This window comes from Morone saxatilis, unplaced genomic scaffold, assembly GCF_004916995.1.
Source record: "Morone saxatilis isolate NCDOM2014 unplaced genomic scaffold, NCSU_SB_2.0 Contig15, whole genome shotgun sequence".
Lineage (NCBI taxonomy): Eukaryota > Metazoa > Chordata > Actinopteri > Moronidae > Morone > Morone saxatilis.
Window position 1 is genome coordinate 9,959,399 of NW_023339707.1, and position 17,660 is coordinate 9,977,058.

The following is a 17,660-nucleotide window of genomic DNA, read 5'->3' on the forward strand; positions in this document are numbered from 1 at the left end:
ACTCCGCGCGCTCTTTCCCCAGGCTCAGCCCCCCTCGTGCCGTTTAAACGTCCCCTCATTGGTCGGGGTGGTCGCGGCTCGCCCACAACGCCCTCCGCTGTTTGGACAACGACAAAGCACGCGAGTCGCGATTGGCTAACGCCCCTCCAAACCTTTTATTTTGGGGCAGGTCCCGCTCTTTAACGCGCGCGGGCGGGCGGAGAAGTGGAGTTGTAAAAAGAAGCGCGTGCACTTTTCAGCACCAGCACCTTGTGGATAGCAGCCAAACGGAGAGAGAGGAGGGTCGTCGTTGTGGGGCAGCTTCACCGTAACAAACCCACCACTTCTGCGGTCTGCGACGCCTCCACGACCGCTGCGATCGCGGGAAAACTTTATTGGTAGTTTTGAGTCGACAGGCGGAAGATATAAAGCGGCGCCGCTTGAGCTTTGTTTGCCCCGGCGGGCAAATAGTGCCACGAGCTACATCCCCCGTTGAAAGAGAGGCAGTTTCTACGGGTGCACGCACCGTTATTTTCGGTCTCGTTTGTGTCGAAACCGCGCGGTCTGGCTTCAAGTAACGGCGCCTCGGGAAGACTAAATGGCTGCATACGAAGGGAAACAAAGGTGATAGAGAAGATAATTCATCCCAGCCGGTTCGGTCCAGACAACGGTTGACCCGTGGTGCTGTTTTTGTAGCCACATCACAGCCTGCTCGTAGCCGCCGAGAGGTCTCCATTGTGTGAGCATCTCTGTGCTATTCTACCCCCGGAACCCTCGCTGCCACACACACACACACACACACACACACCTGCCGCCTCCCACAACTGTGTGTTTTCAGCGGGATCTTTTGTTTTTGCACGCAAAAAGAAAAGAAAAGAAAAATGTGCTCTCGAGTTTGGTTCGTGACCGACCGGCGTATCAGCCAGGAATATCCCCAACTTCAGATCCTCCGGGCGCTGAAGGAGCGCTGCGCCGACGAGGATGTTGAATTCCGCTCTCTTCTCATGGATCAAATCGTGCTCACGATCAGCGAGGGACAATTAGGCAAGTATCAAAGCAGCCGATGTGTGCTCACAGACTGTGTTTAGGTAATGGTGCAGTGTAACTCGGGTTATTGTGGCTCAACGGAGCTCTACGCGCTCCACAAAGGTAGCGGCATGGGCTAATGGGGGGTGGGTGTCATTGTTTGGGGAATACTGCCGTAAAGCAGTCTGCCTGCCTGCTAGCAAGGAAGCGGAGTGTAACCACACAGCCGTGACCGCCTAACCCACTTTCCAGCTAGACTGCCTCCAGACCTCGGGGAGCGATGATGCTTGATTTAATTTCGCTGAACACGTTGCTATCCCAACAACAACGTCCCCGGGTGATAAGGTTTACTTTAAGTGCCAAAGCAACGGGGAGAGCGGGGTTTTATATTACAGAAGCGTTAGATCATAGGCATTTATTAGTGGAAGCAAATTGCACTGGTGTGGTTTTACTGCACATTGCGCCGCTCTACGGTTGCAGTAGCAGGGGTTATCTCACATGTTAACCGGGGGGGTTGTCGTCATGTGGAAGCCAGGCAGATTTCCTCTCGAAATAATCCAGCAAAAAGAGATATATTAACGTGTTTCACATATAAAAGCAGCTGAGTTGAGCCATCATTTTAAATATTTTCTGTATACAATCTCAAAGGTAATGATTTAATGTGTATCAGATGTCACCAGCACTCAAATTAGATCATAGTCTCTAAGCAGAAGCCAAAAAAAAACTACTCAGGTTAAGGGAAGGAAAACAGTAAGTAAATCTTGCGCCTGTGGAAACCCCAAACCAGGAGCTGTTTGTTATTGCTTGGTGAAATAGTACACGATCTAAACTGCAATCAATTCACCATGTATCCCCCTGATCTACGGTGTCAGTTTTCACTATGTTTTACCAACTCACAGTGCGTATATATATATATATATATGAGGGTTTTCACCTAATCTGTGTTATTATGTCACAATGACATATCTTCAATCTTTTGTTGTCATTTTGGCACCGCTTTGTCCAGAACACATTGTTTGTCTTCCGCCTGTGATGAATTGACAACATTTCACAGTATTGACGCAGGAGGCCTTGATAAAGTGATGGTAACAGTAGGAACTCTTAACAAACAGACACACATGGAATTCGTCGAAGCGGTGTGAACTGGGGCCATGTCACCAGATGAGAGGTGTGTAGGTCTCAATTAACACATAAACGGTGTGGGCTGGCACTGGCAGAGGCTGAATAGTTGGGAGAGGATGTGTGGATGAATAGGGCTGTGATTGGGCAGCACGTCCCTCGCAGACTACGCACTGTTACATCAGCTCAGTCGGTATTAAAGCGGAAGGCACGGCGTTTGAATAATTACACATGAACATCAATACAGGTGGCTTTTTGTGGCGTTTTCTACACACCGACCACATGGAAAATACTTCAAAGTGCAGCTTTTTTTTTCTACCACGGCTGTGTGATTCGACCTAAAGAATGGGTCGATCATAAAATGCCAAATACATCGATCTAGAAAATTAGATTGTCCAACAAAGATAGGTTAGTAGGCGGCTGTCTAGACCCGTGGCTTAGCAAGATATACACAACTGGAGCAGGGCAGTTAGGATGACCTGTAATCCATGCTGGCCCCAAGTCTGCATACAGTAAATGTCTTCTGAGCCTTGGCTTGACATCACAGATTAACGGCCAGTGGACAGATCGGCCACGCTGTCAGCTTGCTAGACAGGAAGCTGAAGAGTACATACTCTGTGGCTGGGGTTGTGAGGCGCATACTTGCCCTGCAGCTTTTCTCTAGGTATGAATTACCCACACTTAATTTATGTACAGACCGCAGAAGGTACATTCCAACCAAATCCAACAGTATTGTCTGGTAGCAAAATGAAGTTGCTGATCTCTTCAAACTGTGCTGTACTGTACCAGAGGCACCAATTCTAAACATCAGGTGATACAACGACATGTGCACTGACTGAGACAAGATCTTTAAGTGTTTATGATCCTAGTTTTTTTTTTTTTCTGCATTGGAAACCTTAGTAGTATTTCACTATTGTGTGATCAATAATGCTTTTGTGGTCTCTGACCACCTCTTTAAGTGCTTACTTATTCAGCACTACTGTCCGTTGTCTTGTGGGCATTTACATTTAAATAAAATGGGTATACATCTGACATTTATGTACATAATTTAACATAAATTAAACAAGTTGTTTCAGAAATGATGTATATGGAAACATTTTGTGCCAAATTTCAAAGTATAAATCATATTGGAGACAGAAGAGGACTCTGAATCCAGAACAGGTTCAAGCTTTCCACTGGTAGGGATGTTACACTAACCACCCAAACCAAAAGAGTTCTTACACATGTAGTATTTGTTTTAAGGTAGGTCAGAATGCAACCACCATCCTAAAACTGATAACACCTTTACAGCCTGCTACTTCAAATGGTTTCTCATGCTTTTGGCCCATTTGTGTGTTCTCAAGTAAGGTTGAGGTCCATGTTTCACTCTGAAGTTAATGGGTTCAATGTGGAGGAGAGATAAGTACGCACACACTTGCACACACACCATAATGTTTTAATGACCCCTGATGGCCCCTCACATAAGGTAGCCAAACCCAGCATTCAGCTAGCTAGAGGTATTTCACATCCCATGATTTGCGCTGCAAGACGTTTAAACAGAGACCGGATATGAACTGATGTTACAATCCTTTGTGATCCTTGCGCCTGCAAGTGGGCACACTTTTACCCCAAAGATGATAAATGTAACACTCCCGTGTCAATGAACAGGAAGATGGAACATTAAGGCAGGCTCAGTGATTTACCACCAGACATGTGAGTGTGCACCAGCATCAATGACATGAGGTCGAGATACTGTAGCTTTAATGCCAATCCTTGTATGCAGCACAGACATTAGACTGTTTAATGATCAGCAGTATGACATAGCTTTTGATTAGATTTTTTTACACGTTGTAACAAAGCTGGGTCGTGCCGTAAATTGGGGAGATTTTCAAGGGTCTTGATAGATAACCCTAAAAATAAAATTAACTTACAACACAGTAGCTACAGTAAACAGTGCAAATGGAGGTAGAAATTGTCCATTGTCCTCCCTGCCTTGACAAATTATCAATTGATCACAGTAATAACTAATATAACAATATATCCCACTGTTGTTGTTGTTTACCCCACACTTTAGGGTTTCTCACAAAACAACGCTTCCATTTCATGCTTAGAAAATACAGTTTTAAGACAGTAAAGAGAGTAAGACAACAGCTTATTCAGCAGGTAGCCAGCAGTTTCTCATTTATCACATGCAGCCTGAACCATTTGTTTGCATGTTATCGGTGTTGTCAAAGAGGCTCACAGTCCTTGCTGTCTGTCTGTGTAACCACATAACCTAAGTTATTCAGTACCACACACAGGAGTGTTCATTAAAGTACATATTTCACACGAGACAAGACAACTCATATATAAAATATTCCAAGTTATTACTAGTTGTCATCAGTCAGCGATAACATTAACTGACACACCCCGCAGAATCATTTTTACTGTTACTGATATACCTGAAAACACTTCCTTGAATAGCAGATGCTTATTAGGGCGTTAGAGGCTGACACATCTTTCCATACCATATCTGACTATGTTGTTGGGAATGTTTGGCCTTTCTTTTTATATATGGTCATACCGCAAATGAGCACTTGCGTTTGCAATTTGCATAGTTGCAGTAGCCAAAGAGAACAGTTTGCTCTATGATTACTGGACTCCAAACCTCCTGAACTTCATAGTTTCTGATGCTGAATGTTGCTGCATCACTGTAAAAAATGTGGTGGGAATAGGCTACAAGTGACCACAAATATTGAGAGGAGGAGGACGCATCGTTATTCTCTGATGTTTCTGTCATACCACATAAATGACACACCCCACAAGAGAAGCAATGCTGTGTCAGGTTAGACAGTTGACCGCAGCAAGAAAGCCAAAAAGTTGTCGACCACGTTGCCAGGATCACCAGCCACTCTGGCAGATAATGACGAATCATTTTGAAATGGCAGAGAAACATCAGTTAAAATAGCAGAGGTTTCTTTTTTTTTTGTTTATACCGGCCACTGTGGCTGGTGAATACAAAATATGTCCTACCCAGCATTATGTCAAAAATATAAAAATAGGCATTGAGTAAGGCTTGGCAAGAGAGCACATGAACTCATCCTGCCACTAGACCCAAGTACTTCTTCATTCCAAACAACAAAACTGATAATAACAGGTTGCATTACTCAAGTATTGATAACAATTTACTTTGTTGTACGCAAATATATGAATCTGTGACTAGGTATTTTGGGACATACTAAATCACAGGTGAAGAAATGGGCGGGAAATGAATAACAGAAATGGGTGTCATCATATTAAAGCATCATCACATGGCCACGCTAAATCCCATCTGAAATATAGTTCCCATGAATATAGAAATACTTTGCAACCCCTAAACCAGACTAAAATATGACTAATAAGTGTGGTATGAGTTTGAAGTAATTAATGTGAGAATTGTTCAGTGGCCGGGGCTTTCCCGCCTTTGCCTTTACAAAATATTTTTGTTGTCTCGTGATACGTCTTGCCTGCCTCAGTCGGTTCAGCTACTGTAAACGGCCACGTAGCCATCAGCTATACAGTACGCAGGCTAACTCACAGAGGATATGCAGGTTTACATGGCCTCTGTGCTTGATGAACAAAAGACCTTTTTTTTTTTTTTTTTTTTGCTTGGCCTCGCAGTAGGTCTACAGTACACATTTTTGTCTGATGCGTGTCACCGATGACCGATATATAAATAGACCACTGAAGGCATTGTTAGCCAAAACTGAACCAAACCAACTGTGGGGGAACCTGCGGCCCCAACAGGCTAATTTAGGCAGAATCCCCAGGCCCAGACTGAGACTGCATTCAGTGCTGGCAGGACTCACCAGCCAAACACTGGCGCAGCGATTGTCGGCATCGCCTGCTTTGTGACGTTGCAGCGGTATGCACAGAATGCCTGTAATGCCTGTTAGCTTTGTCAGGCAGATTGAAAATGGGATGCGCACATGCAGTCCGTTGAACCATCAAAACATTATGGCCTGTCGTAGAGGTAAAGTTGTAACCATAAACAGGCCACACCCACAGGAAATGTAGATATTGCCACACATAAACCTATGTTGCCTTTGTTCAACACCAGAACGGTCAACGCGGGTTTCTGAATGTTTTTGCAGCGGTCACATGACGAGCAGTGCAGTGCACACGAACACTTGCGCAAATGAATAGGACTGATTCATCTGGCTGCCTCGCTGGTCTCTGTTTGGTTCCCCTAGAGATGGAGACAAGCACCGTGAACAGTGAATACTGTCTGTCAAAAACCATGAGACCACATCCCCTGACACTTCCCACTGTACCGCCACTCACACACTGCTCTCTCTGCACAATCAGATCAGTGTGTGAGAGCGTTGAATGGAGATACAGTGAATCCTCCTGCTTCTATACTGAGATTGTGAGGGGGAGGAGGAGAAAAAGGGAGGGGAGGCAGTCTTTTCATGGCTTCATCCTCGTTTCTTTTTTTTTTTTTTCTTTTTTTTTTCATGCGCCTCCATTTCCCCCCACCCCTCCCCTCCCTCCCTTAGTTTTAAGGCTACAAGACATGCCCAACCTTTTCTGCCTGCTGCCTCTCTACCTGGCCCTTAAGCCAAGTGTTGGCCCCGCCCATCGTGTGTGCTCGTCGCCAGCACGCCAATAGCTGTCTGTCTGATGTTATTACGTATGCAGCAACCATGAAGCTTCTCGTGACCCCTCATGATCTCCGCCGGTGGCGCTGTCACTATTGTGAGCTTGCCGATTCTAAGATGGCTGGAATTCAGGTCACGGTAGAGGTGAAGTGCTGTGCCAGTGATACGTGTGTGTGTGTGTGGACCCCTCTTTTCTCGCACATGCATGTATGTGCGTACCCACACGTACACACACAGATTTTTGTTCCACCCAATCTGTTCTTCCTGATGAGCTGCTGGGTCGCATCGCTTGCTCAAAAATCTCACAGTCTGTCTCTGTTTCCTCTTCTCATCCAGGGTGACAAAGTAACACCAGTCACCAGTAAAACGCTGCCAAATCTTTGGCTATGGCTAGAGAATTTGCCATCTGTGTTTGGCAAATATCAAGCCAATATTCTGTTATTTCAAAATCGTACTCTGTTCTGCAGATCCAGATAGCCGTTGATATGGACTGAAGATGGCGTCTGAATGTAGAAATTTGCCACATTTTTTAGCCTTGTGGAAAAGTTAGTGTATATTAAGTCACGCCAGCTTTATTCCTGCCATCATCCTCTACAAGCTTCTCTTTGTCGAGTCTCCTCTGTCTTCCTTGGCTTGTGAGCTAATGTGAGCTAAGGAGAGACAACAGGCTAACTGAACGCGTCTGAATAGGTCACTGATCTTGTTGTATCTCCTTAGCTCACATTTACATAATAAAAGTGGTGTCAGGCGGACGCATCCAAAACCCATGTCAGTTTGAATTTCTAAAAAGGGTAACTAGATGACAGTGATTCTGCATTGTGACAGGATCAAACATGATCACCGTTTCATATATGGAAACTGCAAACTAGAGCGTCCAAAATATCCTGAGATCTTAAAAGAGCTAAGCTAAACAGATATTTTGTTGAATACAATATAGTGTTTCCAATCATGCCTTTCTCCCTGATGTGCATTTATGTGTGATTAAATTCAAGATCCCTTGGGGTTTCAGTCATCTCTCCCCACCCCACTGCCCTACATTGGGACAAGGTAGTGTATCACCAAGCATGTCTCTTTCTCAGTCACAAGGGAAGACAGTATTGGTCCAGGAAGGCAGAGGAGTTGACAGCAGAGCAGGGAGGGGCGGGAGTACTGTGTATGGATATGGGCAGCATGTAAATAATCATATGAGCTGGCCAGGCAGTTTCCAAATTCATGGGTGAACACCACAAACCCTGGAGCTGGCTGGCTCTTCCTGGTCCTGTAACCTGGCCAACTCTCAGTCAGAGCCGTGCGGTGTCCACAAACAGTCTCCAGAACAGGAGTAATCTTTTCCACCAGTAGATGATGGATTCCAAATCTCACCAACTACATTCACAATGTTTCCAGCTACTGTAAATATCATTTTTAACACCATATTGTATTACATTTTTGAGAACAGGATGAAAAACAAAACACTCGTGACAGCAAGACCAGAAACAGACCCTAAGGGATGGAAAGAAAAAAAACATATACATTACATGGGAAGATATTATGCAATGGTCTCAGAGCTCGGATACATTACAGCGATTAGGGAGTACACAACGATTCAAAGCAGTGACACACAATGACACTTTCCAATATGAAAAGCCAGGCTTTGTATTTGCATATCCACAGGCTAACAAACATCAATTGCTAACAAATATAGTTTTTGTGTCTACCCTCTAGGTCTGCGAGTGGAGCAGGAATTGGTGACATCTTATCCACAGGTGGTGGTGGTACGGGTGCCCACGCCCTGGGTGCAGTCAGATAGCGATATCACCGTGCTGCGTCACCTGGAGAAGATGGGCTGTCGGCTGATCAACCGGCCCCAGGCCATACTCAACTGTGTGAACAAGTTCTGGACCTTTCAGGAGCTGGCCGGCCACGGGGTGCCTCTTCCTGACACCTTCTCCTACGGTAAATCACTACCTGACGTTTATCCTCTGCACAGGGTTGATGTGTTGTGGTAGCACCGAGCTGTTGTAGCTACGAGGTATGAAAGCAGTGTGGACATATTCTCATAAGAAGTCCCACAGACATGGTCAGCCCAGCTTCAAAGTGTTCACAGTGCGAAGTTTCTTTATGAACTGTTTCCATCAAGATTTGTGTTTATAAAAGATATGAACTTGTGATATGACTTTTAGGATTTTAGTCAAATGAAGTGAAAGAGAGTAAACACAAGCTTTAGATAACAGGTACCAAAATAGATGTAAAAACTGTCTGTAACTATGCATTAACAAATTATATGGAAATGTAACCGCATTATCTAGAGTCAGATGGACCCTGTACACGGCTGTGTCAAGTATGTTTTTTTTTTTTGTTACACTTCAATCACATTAGTTGCATCAGCAGCTTTAGTCTACGTGTGTCTGTATCACAGATTAATAAGCCCTCAGTCAGCCCGTAACTAGTCCACTGCAATCACTTAAACAACGAGAGAAAATCTCATTTCCATACCTGGTCAAATCCTAATAGCTGTCCAGATTGCTCTATTTATTAGTTTCACAACACCACTGGTTTTAACCTACTGTTGATGAAGGCAGGGCACACTGTGGATACACCCCTCACAACACAAGCCAGACTGCTGGTTTTATTTTGTTGCAGTTTGTTGATTTTTACGAGACAAAACAAAGACTGACAACAAACGGCACACATTTCTTTCTGTTTTCCAAAAATCCACAGTGCTGTAGTGTTTGTGCGAGCAGAAAGAGAAGGATACAGACAGAGGGAAAGAAAGAAAGAGGAGGGGGTGTTTGGCCTACATTCCATTCGTCTCTCTGCACAGTAGGCCAGGCGATGCATGCAGAGCGGCTGGAGAGTTTATGTAACACCCACTCCACCTCCCAGCGCCCCACCCCATGCCCCCTCATGATTTTTCAAAATAAAAGATGCCATTGCCTCACTCTCGCTCTCCACCTCAGCAGCTCATGACGTGGTCGAACCCACATTTGCTGTCCGCTCTCTCCCCTCCTCCGCTCCCTCTGTTCTTTTTCCCCTCTCACTGAAAACACATGTGAACCAGCGCATCTGGAAAAAGCTGTATGACAGGGCAGTTCACATCTGTTCCCCTGACTGAATGCCAGATTAGACCAGACAGGCAAACAAAGAAGGAGAGAGAGGGAGAGAGAGATGGAGAGAGAGGCAGGGAAGTGAAGATGGAGAGAACAAGGCGAAAGAAGTTTTTAACACCTACCTTTTTTCATTATTTTTGACACATTTTTTAACCACTTCTCAAGCCAAACCCGAGAGAGCTGAAGCTCAGCTGTTCTTCAAGCTGCCATTCTGAATCAATGTCAGATATGGTCAGCTGCTTCACATTAATGCCTCCTTCAGTGACTGCTCTGTTCCAATCTCATGAATCAAGCAGCAAAATAAGTATAAGCTCACAGACAACACTCCTACAGTCGTGCCTGTTGCTTCTGTTGCCATGGCAACGGGCTGCATTTCCCTCCCCCCCAACGCTGCTCGGTCGTCTGTAATGTGTGAACTATGCTATCAAAACAGGGACAATTTTTTAATATATTTTACACCTCCGTGTGGGCGCATGTTTGTGTGTGTCTGATTTGTGTCTGCTTTGTGTTTGTGTGCATGGGCGTTTCCCAGGAGGGCATGACAACTTCCGTAAGATGATTGACGAGGCAGAGCCTCTGGGCTACCCCGTGGTGGTGAAGAATGCACGTGGCCACAGAGGTAAGACCATCAGGCTATTTCTTCCTGTCCCCAGATGTATTCAATACACCATACCTCAAAAATGTGTACACTGTGGGCCCCTAAACCAGCTTAGTCCACCCTTACATGAAATTCATTGACAGAGTGTTAAATGATTAGGACTGTGGTGCTGCAACAAACAGAACAAAACAGAAGCATGTAATGCTTGCAGTGTGGTTGTTAGTTTCATCATTTTGCTTGAATTTACAGGGGGCTTGTGTGGGAAGTTTCAGCCTCGTCATTAATGTTCTAAGAGATGAGCCCCAGTGTCTGCTGACCCTTTATCCCTCTCCCATTCATAGTTATCGACACTTGACTGCCTCTGCCATTGTGTGAAGGAATAACAAAGGACTTTGGCTAGCCCAGGATGTCGTCACATGGCATTGTTAGGGAAAGCAGCCGTTGGTCAACAACTAACTTGGCCCTTTTTTCTGGAGTTCAGCATCTCAAGGGTTGCTTTCTTCCCCTCTGCGGTTGACCATTGACATTGGCTAAAGTCCAGCTTGCCTTCCCTCTCATGAGCAAATGAGGCCTGTGAACAAATACAAAGGGCTGTTTCAAAATCTTAAGAATCATTGGTATTAATAGGGCCATACTAGATCCCAAATTCAAATTTCATGTGCTCTTCCTGGTAAGTTGTTGGGATGTGAAATATTCCAATTCACACAACATAGCAAACAACAAAGTAAGTAACATCGTAGTCATGTTCACATGTCTCACTGAGTCACAGGACCATGATTCCTCGCCTGTCTTGTTTTTGACTTGTAAAGTGTTACATCATGCCTGCCACTGACCATCTTCGCATCTTCATGATGTTACCAAGGGATTGCCTTGTCATCTTGTTCAGATTGTCACTCACACACAATGTGCACATACACACACAAGCAAGCACATGATTTCCCTGGCGCTGGAACGGGGGTTAGAGGGCTCGACAACCAGGAGACTGAGCCAAAAGGTGCTAATTAAAACAGGCGTCTTCTATCCTCTGTGAGAAGCAATTCTGCTGCTAAGAGGAGCGTCCTATCCATTATATGAGAAACGGGAACTGGCATGAGACTTGGTCAGCAGAAGAAGCTTCTTGTCAGCACAATATTACCAGACCCTGCGAGCATCTTATTATTATGTTAATATAAACACGTCAAGTAATCCAGACAGGCTGAAAAAAAAAAAAAAAAAAAAGCTCACCTTTCCTTCTTTCTCTCCTTCCCTCTCCCAGGCAAGGCTGTGTTCCTGGCACGGGACAAACACCACCTGACAGATCTGTGCCACTTGATCCGCCACGATACCCCCTACCTGTTTCAGGAGTACGTCAAGGAGTCGCATGGCCGTGACGTGCGGGTGGTCCTAGTGGGTGGCCGTGTCATTGGTTCAATGCTGCGCTGCTCTACTGATGGTCGCATGCAGAGCAACTGCTCCCTGGGTAGGTAGACGCCCAAGAGTCAACAATTACACACTGAACAACTCGTATATTGAACACTATCACACACATATTGCATTGTGCCTCGGTCACACTACATGAATTTTAAAGTTGTTTCTGTACTGTTCACACTGTATAACTTTCTGTCTTGTAGTTGTGAGTGTTGAAGTTGTGGTTTTCACTCTACTTGACTGATCACTACAAGATCTACTACCAGAAGGAGTCATCACTTCTGTAGTTTCTGTAGTGGTAACAAAACATTAACAATTATACATATTTGCACTTTAAAAATAACTAAAAGCTCCCTCCACCCATCCCAAATATGACATATAAAATTCCTAATGTAACTCAAGAAACTCGCTAAAAGGCGTCATATGTCTTCTTGTGAATTTGGCATCAATATATTCCATAAAGATAAACTGTATTCCCTACAGACTTTACATTTGGTCGTCTCAACTCGCTCAGCTTCTGTTGTTGCTCTGCTCTCTGAGTGGAAAAAGAGTGTGGGAATGAAAGGTGGACCAAAGAATAATATTTGTCACTAAAATAAGTGCTGGTTGGTAGATCAGATACATGTCAAATTGTATACCAACTCATAAGATTATTAATTCATTGTCCATTATGTGTGTGTCTGTATTTGAGGAGATTTTCTAGCTGGAAAATCAGGGTTAAAATCATGTAGTGTGAACTTGGCATCACTGAACTCACTCCCCTTCCCCTCATTACACTTACCAAACATGTTATGCTAGTCTTTTTTTAAAGCGGTTACTCTTAATGTACTGGTTATTTGGATCATACGAAACCTGTCTTGAGTTGCCTTGAGACGCGTAATGTTTTATTTCTAGTCGTGTTATTAGATGGCCCCACCAGAGTAGTTCTGGTTATTATTAAGATTTAGAAACAGCAGTTTGAAGGACGTTTGATAGACATAAAGGTAAAAGAAAAAGACAGGCATTAATTACCAAAGACCACTAGAAAAAAACATTAATAACCACTGCTCTGTGTGCCACATTTAAGTCAGTATGTCACTGGATTGCTCCAATCATTCCTGTGTGTGAGGACAGTATTTATCGACCGTAGCGTATTTCAGATTCTCCATCTGCTCCATAAACCGGTTTCGGCAGCCAGTGCCAAATCAACAAGCTTGTTCTGAATCTGCCCTAGAGACCTCAGCATTCCAGCTGACGAGACTGATTTTCAATGTCACACCATGAGCAGTTTTGGTCTAGTTGAGGCTGTAATGCGCTGTGACACATTCAGGACATCAGTCATCAGATTATTCTGCATTCATTTAACAGATCATGTTGACACTTGTACTGACCATGTGGATCTGATGTGGTTTTTGATTCTATGATGCTGAATATTGAAAATTGCAAAATTCATTAAAATTATTTCTTTCGACAGTGAGGATCGAACCAAAGATTGGGGTTGGTTCTAACCAGCTTGATATCTCTCTCTGGATTGTTAGGTGGTGTAGGTATGATGTGCCCACTGAGCGAGCAAGGGAAGCAGCTGGCTATAGAGGTGTCTAACATTCTCGGCATGGATGTGTGTGGCATTGACCTGCTGCAGCTCAATGATGGCTCATTTGTGGTCTGCGAGGCCAATGCCAACGTGGGCTTCATTGCCTTCGACCAAGCCTGTGGCATGGACGTGGCGGGCATCGTCGCCGACTACGCCCTGTCGATGCTCCCCAGCCGCCTCACCCGCAAGATGTCGCTGCTCTCCGTCGTGTCGAGCACCAGCGAGACCAGCAGCGAGCCCGAGGTGTGCCCCGTGCCCGCCGGCGGCGGCTCGCTACCCGAGGCCGTCTGCAACATGAGCATGGGTTCTACTTCCAGCGAGAGCGACCCGGAGCTGGCCGAGCCCTCCCAGTCCTCGCCCCGCCAGTCCACGGCCCCCAACTTGCCCGATCTCCCTGATCCAGCCTACAACTTCAACACCCTCCTCGCCAATGAAATCAAGTTATTGACTGAGTGAGATTCAAGCAGCTTCGTGCACCCGCAAACACACATACACACACCTGTACGCATGTCAGCAGGCATTTCTTTTAAAAACACATATCAATCCAAAAACTATTAAAACATAAGATGTTAAAATGCAAAACAAGAGCTGAGAAAAACAACACGCATACAGACACAGAAATAGAAACACCAAAACATGAGCCTTCTCCTACTAACCCCCCCCCCAAAAAAAAACAACAAAGATCTGAGGCTGCTCCCCTGACTCTCCTCGCTTTGCACCTCTCCTCCCAAACCCCAATATCCAAACTTAGCTTACACTGCAGCATGGTGGCGAGAGTGGGATATAGTACATACGATAACTGCCAAATTGGCCACTCCTAGTTTCTTTCTTTGCAAAATAGTGAGGGTGAAGGTGACTATGTTTTTTGGGCTGGGTGTGGGATTCCCATAGAGGCATACACCTGTTGTATTTTTTATCCTTACACTACAATAACATTATTTAAAGAAGAATCTACAGTATGTTGTCATAAAAAAGGGTTTTCCTGCTGAGACTGTAGTCAGGTTTGGTGGATTGGAGGCGAAATGAAGTGTTTTTCAAGTGATTAGCTCCTTGGGAGAGGAATACATCCTCATGCTAGGCACATTATACTGCCTGTTCTAATGTAGCAATGAAGTGCATCTGTCGAGGACACAACAACTGGAAGCAACTGGAAATGGAGGAATTTCATGTCAAATTTTCCGCTTTTCATTATTCATAATATGTGAAATGAGAAAAAAAGAAGAATTTTTACCAGTTAACACGAAACATCTCTTCTTCCTGTAATTAAATTCCATATAACCCCAACTTATAATATGAATAACTCATATTAAAATGTAGCTGGAGCTGCTATATTGACCGTGAATAAGAGGCTGACGTTGTAGTGTCAAAGTGATTTTCATGCATAAATAAGAACATGATTTACCCAGATTACATCCCTATAGCACCAGAAAAACATCCTAGGTGCTAGCATGGTGTCCATAAATGAATATCTCTGCTCACTGTGAATTAACCAGGCTGATGTAAATGTAAGCAACACTGCCCTAACCTGTGCAAGGTCGTAGAAATAACACAGCAGTTCTTCTGTTTACAACCTGGAATATAAAAATGAATTGAGTGCCATTTACTCAATTTTTAACATTTACATTCCTAGATAGCTTGATTAGCCTTACCAGCAGCAGCAGCAGTCTGCTGCTTTTTAAAATTCATTCTATGTCTAGCACTTTATAATAATAAACATGCATTTTTTTTTCTCTCACTCAGATGACATATTTAGTAGACATGAAACAGTGTGAACAAAATATACCTCAAAACAGTGACTTCTCACTGCCATAGGATGACATAGATATTCAGACATACAGTACATATCAGCCAGGATCTTTGTGGTTTTCAAATGCCCCCTGATATACCAGGTGTTCCTTCCCTTTATGTCTTAGAGCTAAGAAGGTAGTTGTGTATTATTTTTCTATTTCTTTCTCTTTTTTTCTTTTTTTTTGTAAATATTAGGTAGTGAATTAGCTTCATTGCATACTAGTAACCAGCTGATGAAACTGGAACGGCTGAAATAATTGCCAACAAATTTTCATAAGCTACTGTGGACAAACTTGTTTGTACAGACCTACACTATTCACAGATTGAAACTGAAATTTGGTGCTAACATTACTGGATTTAGTTAGATGTGATTTTGTAGTCATATGATTTGTAGATTTTACTTTTATTGTTTTCAACTTGTTTTTTCGATTAAAAAAAAAAAATGAAGCATCCTAACCCACAAAATATGTTGGCATGATGTACAAATAAAAAATGGAAACTATATTTTTGCAGTCTCTTTGAATAGAATGTTTTTTCTTTCCTTAGAAAAGAAAGGAGAAAGAAAATCCAGGGATTTCAGTGGCCAAGAGCTTATTATTTGCAGGTTTGTTCCTGTTGATTTACCTCCTGTACGCCTTCTGAAATCACCATCAGCATAGCGGCAGGGTACGCCGGGGTAAATGCCATTCATTAAGAATAATTTACAGCTCTGATCAAAAGCACAAATGTGATCCATAAGTTGTTCCACGTAGTGACGTCCACGTTTCTAAGCTCATAACCCTTTCTGTTGAACACAACTCAGGGAAGCAGCCTGGATCTCACCCCTGACCCCCGAAAGGCACGACATATCCATCCGAGCGAGAGACATGTCAAAAACACAACACATACCTACAGGCAGACAAAAAGATACACAAACAACAATGAAAAAAAGGTTGTAAACTACAGTATAAGACAATGTGGTGTATACCATGGTTAACATGCACTTTTTTTCCTTGCTTGTTTTATATTGTTCCTAGTTTTCTTCCTAATTTATGGTATTTTTAAAGAAAAAAAGTGGTTTGTGTGCACTAATATTGTCTCAATAAAGTGAAACCGCTGTGAAGCTTGATTTTTATTTTCCTTTCTTGTGGGCCGGATTTACTAACTGTCTGGATCTAACGGGCCTGCTTAAGGTTGCCAAATCTAAACCCGCCAGACAACAGGAAAGGCAGCTCTTACCTAAAGTCTGCCGTCGAGTGATCACAGTGGCTCCACTGAGAGAATAACACCATTTACACTACTGTGATGTTGTCCGGTATCTATATAATGAAAGTATCTGACAAACAAACTGTGAAATCCGCTGATGTCCACTCTCCTGACATGCAAAGGCCGGTCACATCCCAACATAACTATCTCCAGTTGTTGTCGTCCCCCTATTTTTTTTTTTTTTTTGAAGTCTTTGTCTTTGTATTGAAGCCTGTGTCATTCTACATTGTGTACATCAGTGTAAATCAAAGCTCACATATCCTTTCAAGACATTAAAAATCCAGCCATAGAAAAGAGTGATCATTTCTCTCTCGCAGCCCGTTATTTAAAATCTGTATTTTGTACATTATCCATTTGCAGACAGATTAGCCATCGATTCATTTAACTGTGCCCTAACAACTTTCAAAATGCCTTTTCATTGTCTGGTTTCCTTTGGGAGCATTGATTTGAGGATACTAGTTGAGTCAAAGTCCCAGTTCAGGTGGGTTTCTTTCTGCTCAGTCTTTATAGATCAGTGATAAAGTGGATACACGGCATAGAAGCTACTGAAAGAAATGGGTACCGCATGCTAGTGACACAAGGAAGGAAGAAGAAATGTGTGTAAATCATGAAATGATTGAATGTGTATTGGTCTGTGTGGTGCTTGGCCAGCCTGGAATAAACATGTAGGGACCTCCAGACTAGTCACTGTGTACCTAACAGAGCACAAGGTTACTATTTAATTCCAAACTGCTGCTAATGTATATTTGGCTCGAAAATTAAAAAGGGAATATGCGGAAAACCGAGTGTTTCCATGTTTTGTTGCCTCTCAACACATAAAAATGAATCTGAATGCCAAAAAACAAACATTTTGTTGTATAATTTAGTACCAATAACACCAGTAGTGAGATGATTTTAAAAAGTGATTCTTTGTTTTGATATAATGAATAAATGTTTCAGAATTGTATATAATATGTAGGATTCCACAGCAATCAGCGGGTTCCTTTTACGTCAGTGTGTTTTAAAACGAACCAGAGGTTTGCTTAAAGGTTTACAGTATACTTTGGTTTGCAGGAGGAAATGCAATGTTTATGCTTCAGTGAAATAATGCAGCTCTCTGTTGATGATACACAGACATTGGAAATCCTATTATTAATTCTATCTGCATATGCTGAATTGAATAATGAGACATGAGATAAGCAAAAACATTGCATAAAAAAGGTTTTTAGCAGATTCCCTCACCATCATTCTGTTACGTA

General features: G+C 43.3%; 1 protein-coding gene across 2 annotated transcripts; it reads left to right on the forward strand.

The window, feature by feature from the left end:
* Nucleotides 1-140: 140 nt before the first annotated feature.
* Nucleotides 141-16,279, forward strand: rimkla (ribosomal modification protein rimK-like family member A). 2 transcript variants are annotated; one of them, XM_035656471.1, is made up of 5 exons: nt 144-1,023; nt 8,427-8,657; nt 10,344-10,430; nt 11,665-11,868; nt 13,334-16,279. In XM_035656471.1, the coding sequence occupies exons 1-5, from the start codon at nt 861-863 to the stop codon at nt 13,843-13,845; spliced, it is 1,197 nt and encodes a 398-aa protein (XP_035512364.1). In that variant the 5' UTR covers nt 144-860; the 3' UTR covers nt 13,846-16,279. The 2 variants fall into 2 exon arrangements, with proteins under 2 accessions (XP_035512365.1, XP_035512364.1); XM_035656472.1 differs by lacking the exon at nt 10,344-10,430 and having other exon boundaries at nt 141-1,023.
* The last annotated feature ends 1,381 nt before the right edge of the window (nt 16,280-17,660 follow it).

What these genes read in the sequence shown, in the direction of transcription:
- rimkla (XM_035656471.1), top strand. Translation starts at nt 861, where the DNA reads ATGTGCTCTCGAGTTTGGTTCGTGACCGACCGGCGTATCAGCCAGGAA. An exon ending in GATCAGCGAGGGACAATTAG is followed by an intron (nt 1,024 to 8,426) that starts GCAAGTATCAAA and finishes TCTACCCTCTAG; the next exon opens with GTCTGCGAGTGGAGCAGGAA. An exon ending in GCAGAGCAACTGCTCCCTGG is followed by an intron (nt 11,869 to 13,333) that starts GTAGGTAGACGC and finishes CTGGATTGTTAG; the next exon opens with GTGGTGTAGGTATGATGTGC.